The 12,433-nt window shown below is 31.7% G+C and overlaps 1 protein-coding gene across 1 annotated transcript; it reads right to left on the bottom strand.

The window, feature by feature from the left end:
* Positions 1-19: 19 nt before the first annotated feature.
* LOC102616914 (uncharacterized) lies at positions 20-2,875 on the bottom strand. The gene is made up of 9 exons (XM_006486029.4): positions 2,640-2,875; positions 2,489-2,550; positions 2,129-2,219; positions 1,853-1,939; positions 1,624-1,677; positions 1,083-1,267; positions 626-708; positions 417-517; positions 20-325 (listed from the first exon to the last, which is right to left on the bottom strand). The coding sequence occupies exons 1-9, from the start codon at positions 2,685-2,687 to the stop codon at positions 110-112; spliced, it is 927 nt and encodes a 308-aa protein (XP_006486092.1). The 5' UTR covers positions 2,688-2,875; the 3' UTR covers positions 20-109.
* Between the last annotated feature and the right edge of the window lie 9,558 nt (positions 2,876-12,433).

Consider the following 12,433-nt stretch of genomic DNA (forward strand, 5'->3'; position numbering starts at 1 on the left):
AACCAAAGTCTGCCAAAAATGTTGCAAAGTATGTCGTTGCTTGATTGCCCGCATATTAAAGATTACGAATTACAGATAACTAGTTCAATTTGTTAAGTGGAAATTGCTTTCAAGCTAGACCGCTGAAGCCTGAAACCTTTCTGACAACCTCTTCTTCCATCTGCGCCAGCTGACTGCAAAAACTTTCCACATCATGGGCCTCTTCCTTGAACGTGAATCTGAATTCCTTCCATAGGAATCCAGGCATGCCATCTTTTGTGGCTGGACCAGGAACCTTTCCCAGCACATCAAATCCCTTGCGGTCGACAGCGAGCATAAACGCATCCTTGACACCATAAAGGCAAAATGTTTATTACTGAAGTTGATTCAAAGTATGATGAATTCATGCTCTAATAATATCTAGATAGGTATCTTACTTTTGCATTTGCATTCAAGTACACAAAACAGAAAAGCACCAACGCCTTGCGCCTTGCTTCGCTTTGGTTAATGCCATCAATTAGCTTTGCAGAAAGGGGAGCTTCATGTAAAGCCAAGTTTAGATGCATTTTGATAAGTAGAGTCGTACAAAAGAGAGATTACTTCCAAGGCACAATATGTATGTTATCATTATGCAAAGAGGCCTTACCTAACATATCTGCTTTAGATGTTTGAACATCTTTTAAGTCCACTTCATGAGTGCCCCCATGACCATCAATATACATGCATGAACTGAAGAAGAAGATCTAATATCAGATTGTAAGTTGACATATTGGATTTCTAATTTGGTTCTTTTTGTCCATAATTCAGTCATCATAATCATATTATACTTTCTCCCTAAAGCTATCAGAGTTGCGTCAGCCAAATTGAATTTTAGTGTTTGAGGACACCTGCCACTGACCACTCTAATTGGAAGAACAAAATATATTCAATTGAGCAATCATCTACTCATATATTGACCTGATATTATATCAGCTTAACCAGAAATAGATGAAATCATCTTTTGGGTCCTACAGACACAAGGTTGATGATGGGGAAGTCTTTGCAGTCAGAAAGACCTCCAAGAAAGAGTAACTGATGAATCAATCCAAGTGAAAGATTCTTACCTTATATTAAACTTATAAACCACGTACTTTTCACGCTCATCAAGTAGGTCCTTGAGGTTTTCATTTCGGGAAGTAGTAATAAAGTTAGAAGAACTTAATACACCTGAAACCGTGTAACTGGACTCACCAATCACTTGTTGCTCAGACAGCATGACTTCTTTAAGACATTCTGCAGCTAACCGAGCCTATAACAAGAAAAACAAAAACACGGTCAACAATGATATTCTGTCAAAGCCTAACTCTTTACTCTTACATGTACGTTCAGGTTTTCCTCATCTTTGGAAAATACCTGTCTTGCAAAACAAAATTTTGCATTTTCCTTACTGGCTTGAATTGAATGATTTACAAGTTTGAAGTTACTCTTATCATTCTTATAAAAACAAAACTGTGAAATGATCAGAGACAGTAACCAGAATCTAGATTTGTACTATATTGGTGATGATTTATATACCTAAAAGCCATACAATTACAATCAACACATGTAACATCATTACCACAAACCAATTTTCCTGAAGTTGGAAATCATATATAAGCAGCTTACCTTTTCACTTTTAAGAGGCGCAATATCTCCACTTAGAGCAACCCGAGTTGGTAGCTGCAGCATGTGTAAAACTAAATAAAGCTAAGTGTTGCTTTGCTGCATGTGAGGAAGGCTCCTCAGGGGGATTTAAATGATGTAGCAGCAGAGGGATGAAAATTTTGTGTGGGTAGAGTAATATATGACATAACTGAACAACAAAGAAAGTAATGCAGCTCTAATAATCACCGACCTTTTTTATTGAATGAAGTAATTTAGCCAGAGGGCCTGGGGTGGGACTGGCTACAGCAAATGAACCACGCTCATCAATGATTGTGTTCTACATGAAAAAGAAAGGGGGAAGAGATCCAAAGTTATGTGGGAAATCAGATGACAACTTCTCATCAGACTTAGAACTCGAATACACACACAAAAAAACACAAAAGCATGCTAATCATTGCCAATTTTTCACAGTACACACATTCAGAAGAATAGACATAACAGAAAAACTACACAAAAAGAACCATACCACATTGTGCATATCCTTTTCCGGTACCCAGATGAAGGGTTTCCCCTTCTTCAGCATATACTTAACCTTTGAAGTGTAGATGCTTTCCTTGCTAACACACAGTAACAAAACAACACATTAGCTTAACAAAAACACTTTATATTAATCTTCATTAGAAACAAAACAAGAATAACAACCTTTATGTTATTTTGTCGCTAAATTACACAGTTGCATCAAATTTTAAGTGCCCAGCTTTTGCCTTTTCTTATACCACAAATATTGATTAAATTTATGACACAAATCTTAAAATTGCTTTTGTTTCTTAGATGTTCATCTTTCAACAACAATAAGCAAAAGGGATTAAAAAACTAAAAAGGGTACCTTCCTTCGGCGTCAGCTTTGATGGTATTGAGGCGCCCTTGCCAATTTGCCGCCAATATATTCTGCCAAAAGAAAACTTCTAACCTAAGTTCAAAAGTTCAAATGTATAACCCCAGACGCAATGAAAATGATACTTGAAAGAGAGAGAGACCTTGCATTTCTCGGCGAGCGTTAATACAGTTGCGTTGTTTGATTTCATGCCTACTCTCGCCAACTGCTCGACGAAATTACTCTTTCAAGTTCTGTTTTATGTGCTCTGTACGGGATTGTGATGCAGTTAGTTATTTGAGCAACTAACGCACTCGCAACCTATATATTTCATATATAGCTCTTTCCTTTAACAAATTCTTAAATATAACCCAAATGCTTTCCGAAATTGTCGAGCTAAGAAATGAGTAGTACCCTTCTACTCGAATTAGGCTGAATAGCCAAAACCAAAAGCGGTATTTTTGCGAAAATCTTTTACAAAGGGCAAATTACCATCAAATTCACAAAATTTTCCACAGAATTTCAAATTTTTTATAGAATTTGCAAAAATCCTCTACTCATTGCCCAATAAAGGAAAACTATGAAGAAATCTTTGTTTTTAAAAATTTTGAGCAACTGATACTTTAGCTTTTGTAATCTTTCATATTTTTTTTATTCCTTTAATAATTTTTTACCAAGTATACATGCAATTTTTATCTCCTTGATTTCTTTGGTGATATCTAAAAAATATTTATCAAATGATGTGTCATTTATTTATTAAATAATTATATGATTGAATTAAAAAATTTTAGATATTATGAAATTTTACAATCCAACAAATTAACAATGGATCACTTGAAATATAATATATTGAAAATAATTTTAAGAAGTGTAAAATTATTGTTAAAACAAAGATAATACGCCCATGTAAATATATGACACACATCGACAATGTGACTATCCTTTCAAATTTTGATACATATACCTATATTTACATATTAGTCTACTTATATATATAAATTAATCAATCACATAAGGACATAATTTTTTTTTCCTTATAAAGTGGGTTGGAAAATAAAAAAGTTTTGCTTATCGAATTAGGTGATACATAAATACATTATACTAATTTATAATAGATTTGAGATAAGCAATTCATTTTTTTTTTTCAAAATAACTGATATTGTAAATATGTGTAGGGACTACTTTGATAATTATCCTTTCATAAACTCGATCATGGGCACACGTCAGGGGTTTTTTATTTATATATGATAAAATGATTTTCATATTGCATAAATATGATGACTTTTTAGAATGTAATGTATAAGATATTTTGGTGTATTTTGTCTAAGATACCCTTTCTATCTTCATCAAGAACAATATCTCTTTATACAGAAATTTCATATCTCTCTAGTAAATTTCACGCAAATTCAATATTTATTCAACAAACACATCCCAAAATAATTTAAAAATCACATTCACCTCTAACAAGTTGTATTTTTTTCTTCCACGTTTATCATAATTTTTTTTTTTTTGAAGTATTGTTTTGATTACTTACAACTATATAGATAAAAGTGTTGAATTTATAATTGTTGAGTTTTTTTTTATTTAATACCTTTTTCTTATAAAATATGATGAAGTATATTTAAATGTATGGACAACATATCATTTTTTCAGAAATTTAGGGCCTGTTTGATATTGTTTTTGAATCTGTATTTTCTGAGAATAAAAACGAAAATAAAAATGGTGTTTTGCAGTTACTGTATTTTGAATTTAAATATGCATCTGATATCATTTTCTGTATCCTATATTTTAAAACTGAAAACAGTAATATGCGTTTGGTAGACACAGTTGAAAATGATAAAAACAGATAATATGTGTTTGGTAATGTTTTTTTCAAAAACAGTTTTTACTAATCATTTACATTATATTTATAGTCATAAAATAATTATTTAGCTAATACACACAAATACAACAAAATAATTTAACCAAATTTAATATAAAAAAATTACATGATAATAAAGTTTAAGAATTAACATTAATTAAAAAGAAGTTTGACATTGTCATTGTTTTTACACTATATAATTAAGATATATATTATAACACATGATTTAAACAAAATAATTATAAAAAAACTACATGATACACATTATGCATTACGTATGTAATCATGCCACATAAAAGCTGCAATTTCATCTCTTGTAGCATTCATCTCTGCGACACTTCCTGGAGATAAATCAATATTAATAAGTGGCCTACTAGTGTCTCCTTCATCGTTGGTAATCAAATCTTACACATCAAAGTCCCCAAATAACCTATCACTTGCATTTTCTCGTCGAATAAAATTATGCAAAGCGCAACATGCAATTGGAATTAGATGTTGCTTACGTAAACTATAATTATGCATGTCCCTTAAAATTAAAAATCGCGCTTTTAAAACACCAAAGGATCGCTCAATTACATTACGCAATGATGAATGTCTATAATTAAACAATTCTTGAGGACCTCTAGGTGCACCCCCAATATGATTAATCTACAATACTCTAGTTATATCATTTGAGATATGTGGAATTATTGAGTACGAGGTGAAGTTTATTTGAATTCATTAAAATACTTAACAAACTCAATTTCTCACAACACTCATCAATGAAATTTTTTGTTTTACTTCAAACACCCATTTTAATCCAATAAAGATTCCTCTCATACTCTTATGTCTATTTTCTTCATAAAAAATAGTGGAAATATCAAAGATCTCTAGCATAAAGGGTATATTTTCCAAGACAATTTAAGACCCACAAATTCATCAAGTGATTTATACAAAATTATTAATTTTGGAATTAATATATCAATATAAATTTATTCATTATAAAAATTTCGTATGAGAGGAAGCTTCTTGATTATGATTTGGCATTATGAAAAGAGATTTTGGGAGTTTATGCAAAAATGAATTCAATTCTACTCTGCAATCAAATTGCCAGTTACAATTTGATTATTTTCTCGTGCATTTCTTTTTCTTCCTTTTCGCACAAATCTGTGAAGGATTTTTTTAAAAAAAAATTAGGTTGCATTATCAAACTTGGAAATAGAATTATTATTTTTTGAACACAAATTGAGATTTCACAATCTCTAAAATAAATGAGGAAAAATTTCAGCTCATAAATAAACAATTTGTCACTACATATGAACAACCTAAAAAATTTCCAGAATTAAAAATCACTCAAATCATCTCTTAAAATTTTCAGCTCATAAACAAAATAAATACCGGCAAGTGACAACGAAGTAGCAGTAGACGAAGATCCAAGAGAGCAAGTGCAGATCCGAGAGAGCAAAGACGAAGTAGCAACAGCTGGACGGAGTCGGAGTAGCAGCAGCTGGACGGAGTCAGAGCAGCAGTGGTTACGGCGGAGAAAGAGCAGCGGCAGTGGCTAGCACACCAAGAGCGACCAAGAGAGAGATTTGCTGCAACTGGATTAAGAAAATTGAGGGGAAAGAGGGAGCTGCAGTGAAGAGAAAAGTAAGGGCTACAGGGTCACGATTTCTTTGTTGTTTTTTAATTCATTTTTAGGTTTAGTTTGTAAAATTTGAAGAACATGTTTAACTTGTTTTCAGTTGTATAGTTATAATAATGAATCTGGATTTTGTGTTTTGTAATTTGTTTTGTGAAAAAAATCCACCAAACATGTTTTATGTGTGTATTATAAAAATGAAAACGAAAACATGGCTTGCAAAACAGTACCAAACAGGCCCTTAATATTTGATATTTGAAAAATAAGTTTCGTATTAGAATGTTTGTTTCTAGATCATAGACTAGGATTTTCAACTTATAGAGCTTTAGACAAATCTCGGGTCAAGAAGTTTGAAAATTTAATAAGTGTAAAACTAGAAATCTTGAATTTAAAAAAAAAATTGTCTCACATCCTATCTCTTCTCCTCGGTTGTTCAATGATACCACAATAAAAATAAATAAATAAATAAAATACAAGTATGTGAAAATGTCATATTTCAGGACTATTGGACTAAGGTAGCTTTTACTTTTGGGATTGAATTATGAATCTTAAGAAGCGAGAATCCTAAAATTAAGAGTATGAAGTGGAAGTACATATAGGTTGTTTACTTACACTGAAATGAGAGTGTGGAATAAAAATCATAATTTTATTTATGTGTTTACATTATCTTGGATTTAGAGTGACTAGTTTTAAATTTTAATTTTACCCTTATTTAAAAAATTATAGTTTTTAGTTACAAAGTGAATAAAAATATATTTATAAAATAAACTATTTTATTTTATTATTAATTTTTGTAATTAAAATTAATAATAATTATTACCTTCTGGTATCAGAGCCAAGGGGAGGATAGTGTAATATAGTTTAGAGACTCTATGGTATAAAGACTTATAGTTTAGTTAAGATTTTACTTGTGTTGTGAGTGTTACTTCTGATGCCTTGGTAGTATTTGGTTGTAAGTCTCGATTTGGCTGAAGGGCAGTAAAATCAATTCTTAGCCTTGGATTGTAGCCAAACTTGTAGGATTAAAACTAGATTATAGGTTCCTACCCATGGATTCTCTACTCTGTAGAGCATCATCCTTTTCTATCTCTTCTTCTGGAAGAACTAGTGATTCAAAGAATGTTGTGAATTCAGAAGAATTCATAATTGAAGACTTTGATAAAGCAATTGATTGTTGGGAACTTCCAAAGATTTCTAAAGAAATGATTTACAAAACAAAAAAGCTTGATTTTTTAAAGAATGATTATGTCATAAAAACTGAAGAACGTGACATAACCATTTCAAAGCCTTTTGAAACAATTTACTTGTTTTTAGAACAGTCTTTAAAAAATCTAAAAGAAAAGCATTTTAATTATGTTCACATTGGTTTAATCCAAGTTGGAATAAAACCATTGACTAAAAAAGGATTGAATACTTCAATCCTAGTTGTCCTTAGAGATGGAAGATTCATCTCTTTTAATGATTCTTTACTTAGCAGTATTGAATCAAGCCTCTGTAAAGGACCCATTTCTTTTAGTTGTTATCCAAATATAACAGTTTCCCTTAAAGACAAAAACATTCTGAAAAACATAATATTACAGATCAAGACCCATAACTATCACATGCTTGAAGGATCTGTACCGATTGCCCTAATTTTCAGAATATCCCACAAAGCCATGATATCTGCGTTTACCAATACGTGACATAAATTCCAGTCAAAAAGCGATGAAACTCTTCTCTTGCAGACTAACTTGTCTAAAGCCAATACAGTTATTCCTAGACCAATCCAATGGAAGGATGTCAACCTCTATGAAGAATGGATCTTGGAAGGAGCCACTGAACCAGTGATTCCTAAACAACTTGAGCCAAATACAAAGTTACAAAATGTGACTCAGTATTCAGATGGTAAAGTCAAACTATCCTTTAGGAGATCTACATCATCTAGATTCTCTGATAAAGATTCATGCTCAAGTATTCCTTCATTAGAAAGGAAATTTTCAAAGATTCTTTCCGTTATAAATCTCCCTTTCCAACCAGTAAAGAGTCAACCTAGGTTTTTCACATCGGATATATTTAGTTCCTCTATTCACTCTGTTGACTATACCACTAGTGTTCCACACCCAATCTACACTAGCAGTCAACATGAACAAAGACAGGAAGAGAATGAACATTCTCCTTCAACTTCTCCTACATTTTCTGTTGTCACAGAAAATGTAATTAGTGTCATTAAAAAAGATTTTGAATTAGATAAAACTCTTCTTCACAATGATTTTTATTCTGACACTAATAAAGAAAAAAGACTTTGATTTTTCAAACATTTCTTAAACCAAAGAAAATAGATACAACAAGTCTATTATGAGTTTGTAAATTTGCATAAAGTTCATATATTGTTTTTTGATTGGTTTGAGATGTATGCTTCGGATAACAAAATTACTTATCATTTTAAAGAATCAAATCTCATTACTGTTAGGAAAAAAATCACTGAATAGAATCTTTCTAATAGTGATAGGACTATAGAATCTGAACATCCTCCACTTAGGAGTCTAACCATTGATCATGGTGAACCTCATGTTCAGATAAAAGCCTCACCATATAAAATCCATAAACCTAAAGATCTAACCATTTATCATTTTAAAGAATCAAATCTCATTACTGTTAGGAAAAAAATCACTGAATAGAATCTTTCTAATAGTGATAGGACTATAGAATCTGAACATCCTCCACTTAGGAGTCTAACCATTGATCATGGTGAACCTCATGTTCAGATAAAAGCCTCACCATATAAAATCCATAAACCTAAAGATCTAACCATTTATCATTTTAAAGAATCAAATCTCATTACTGTTAGGAAAAAAATCACTGAATAGAATCTTTCTAATAGTGATAGGACTATAGAATCTGAACATCCTCCACTTAGGAGTCTAACCATTGATCATGGTGAACCTCATGTTCAGATAAAAGCCTCACCATATAAAATCCATAAACCTAAAGATCTAGAAACAGATTTAGATAGCATTATTCAACAGAATAATTTCTGTAATGTCAATCTGAATACAATAGGAAAACAGTTGACTAGGATAGAAAACTAATTCCAAAAGTCAACCATAGCTGTTTCTCCTAGTATTACGTCAAAGACTGACTCTAAAAAGAAACTCAAAGAACCTATTTTCAAACCCTTCCAAGTCTCGAAGACTAGTCAAAAGTTAGTTCAAGAGTCAAAATCAGATTTTGCTAAAGTCATTAGAGAACAACTAGATAGAGTAGAAGCTTTTTCTTCCTTTTTTAGTAAAATCCAAATAGCTCCAGATAGTACCCAATCCAGCAAAATTAATATACTAGAACAAGACCAAATGTCTATAGCTTCTTCTGACTTAGAAGCCTTTAAAGAAGAACATGTTCCTAAAACAAATAAAATCCATTGGGAATTAGCCCTTCCTACTGATAGTTCTCCACCTGACTTAGCCATATACAACAGACCGAGTGCCTTAAACCAATCTCGTTTTAATGCCTCTTCTGTCTATGAATGGAACATAGATGGTATGTTTGAGTATAATATCCTAGGAGTACTATAACAGATGAGCATGGCAGCTAATGCCTATAAAACCCAACAGGGAACCTCTGACAAAGTCATAGCAGAGATTCTCATTATTGGCTTTACTGGTTAGCTTAAAGGATGGTGGGATCATCTCCTCACCAAACAACAACAATTAGATATATTAAATTCAATTCAAACAGATAAGAATGAAGCCCATATCTGTGATGAATTCAATAGTCCAATTCAGGATGCAGTTGCTACCCTGATTCTGACTATATCCTTTTATTTTATAGGTGATCCTTCACACCTTAGGGATAAGAATGCTGAGTTACTACACAACCTGAGCTGTAGGAAGCTTAGTGAATTCCAAAGCTACAAAACCACATTCTTTACCAAACTATTCCTTAGGGATGATACAAATCATATAACTTGGAAGGAAAAATTCCTTGCAGGTTTACCTACCCTATTAGGAGAAAAGGTTAGGAATTCTATTAAAGCCCTTTATGACAACCGTATTCCCTATGATGAGCTCACCTACGGTGAACTTGTTAGTTTTATTAACAAAGAATGTTTAAAGATTTGTCAGGACTTGAAATTACAGAAATCATTAAAATGAGAGCTTAGACAGTCTAAGTAAGAACTAGGTAGTTTTTGTAAACAGTTTAACTATGACCCATTTAAAGCCTCCACTTCTAAGGATTGTAATGGTAAGTGTTTTTCGAAACCTTACAAGAAACATTACAAGTCTAAAAGCCATAGGAAACCCTTCCACAAGTTTAGAGAACTTTCCTATAAGAAACCATCGAAGCCTTATAAGAAACCTAATTTCTCTAAAAAGAAAGATACCATAGCAAAATCAAAAGCTCTTTTCAATTACAAAGAAGCCACATGTTTCAAATGTCGAAAGAAAGGTCATACCGTAAAATTCTGTAGAATGAGCAGAAAGCTCCATGAACTTGGCCTTGATGAAGAGATATTCTCTAAAGTGGCCCATTTGCTTGAAGAGTCTTCTGACTATGAGTCTTCCATGTCGGGAAACAGTGAGCCTCTACAGGTTGATGAGTTAATTGACTCAGATACATCTGTATCTAGTGATTCTGATACAGAATCATATTTAAAGAAAAAAAAACTCAATGTGTTGACTAAAGAACAATAAACTTTTCTTGAGCTAGTTAAACACATTTCTGACCCTACTCTTCAAAAGGAGTATCTTCATAAGCTTTTAAAAACCTTAGAATTATGTGATAAAGCAGAAACTTCTAAAGCCCCTACCATTAAAAAGAGTACATATGACTTAACTAAAATCTTGGATGAAAAGAAAACAAAGAAAACAATTCCGAATATCCAAGACCTTCAAAGAGAGATTAAAGAAATAAAATTTGATATAAAAGAGTTGAAAGAAAAATAAAAGAATGATTCTGAAATCATTCAACTTCTTTTATATAGACAACTCTAGGATAATTCTGATAAAGAATCAGAATTTGATAATGGTGATAATGGAGGACAAAGTCTTGAAAACATTGAATCTATACCCAATGATTTTCTGTTTATTTCAAAGCAAATCACCACAAGAAAGTATTTGATTAAAATTACCTTGATTTTATCTAAAGATTTTGAAATTGACACCATTGCCCTTTTTGACACTGGTGCTGATTTAAATTGCATTAAAGAAGATATTGTCCAAGAAGGTTTCATGAGAAAACGAATGAAAGACTTTCTGCCGCTAATAATTCAAAACTTAATTTCAAATCTAAAGTTGACGCCTCTATTCATAACAATGGTTTTGAATTCAGGACTTCTTTTATTCTTACAAATGACATACACCATACTGTCATTTTAGGAACTCCCTTTATCAATCTCATTACTCCTTATACTGTCGACTATGATAATATATCTTTTAAAGAAAAAATCAAAAAACTTGTTTTTCCTTTTATTGAAAAACCTAAAACAAGAAATTTGAATATTGTTAAAGCCTATTCTATTTATCAGAACCAAATCAATACACTTCTCAAATCAAAACAAAATGACCTGATTTGTTTAAAAAAAGATTTGAATTTACAAAGAATCGAAATCCAGTTACAAAATGAATTTGTAAAAAAAAAACTCTGATTTTAAAGACCTCATTGAAAAAGAAATATGTGCGGATCTACCATCTGCTTTTTGGAATACAAAACAACATTTGGTTGATTTGCCTTATAAAAATTCTTTTGATGAAAAGTAAATACCTACCAAAGCCCGTCCAATCCAAATGAACATGGAATTGGAACAACATTGCAAAGATGAAATAAAAGATTTAGAATCTAAAGGTTTCATAGTCAAGTCTAGGTCTCCATGGTCTTGTGCCGTTTACTATGTCAACAAGAATTCTGAGATAGAAAGAGGAACATCCAGATTAGTGATAAATTACAAACCCCTTAATAAAGCATTAAAATGGAAAGAAGAACATCCAGATTAGTCATAAATTACAAACCCCTTAATAAAACATTAAAATGAATTAGGTATCTCATACCTAATAAAAAAGATTTGCTCCAGAAACTACATTCCGCATTCATTTTTTCAAAATTTGATATGAAATCTGGATTTTGGCAAATTCAAATTCATCCCAAAGACCGTTATAAAACTGTTTTTACTGTTCCTTTTGGACAGTATGAATGGACTGTTATGCCATTCGGATTAAAAAATGCACCTTCAGAATTTCAAAGGATTATGAATGATATTTATAATCCTTTCTCTGAATTTTGCATTGTTTATATTGATGATGTGTTGATCTTTTCCCAAACAATTGATCAACATTTCAAGCATTTAAAGACTTTCTATCTTGCCACTAGGAAGGCTGGTCTAGCCATTTCTAGTTCTAAAATCTCCTTGTTCCAAACAAGGATCAGGTTCCTTGGTCATTATATTTCCAAAGGAACCATAACACCTATTGAAAGATCTCTTGCATTTGCAGATAAATTTCCC

The sequence above is a fragment of the Citrus sinensis genome, chromosome 4 (genome assembly GCF_022201045.2).
Source record: "Citrus sinensis cultivar Valencia sweet orange chromosome 4, DVS_A1.0, whole genome shotgun sequence".
NCBI classification, from domain to species: Eukaryota; Viridiplantae; Streptophyta; class Magnoliopsida; order Sapindales; family Rutaceae; genus Citrus; species Citrus sinensis.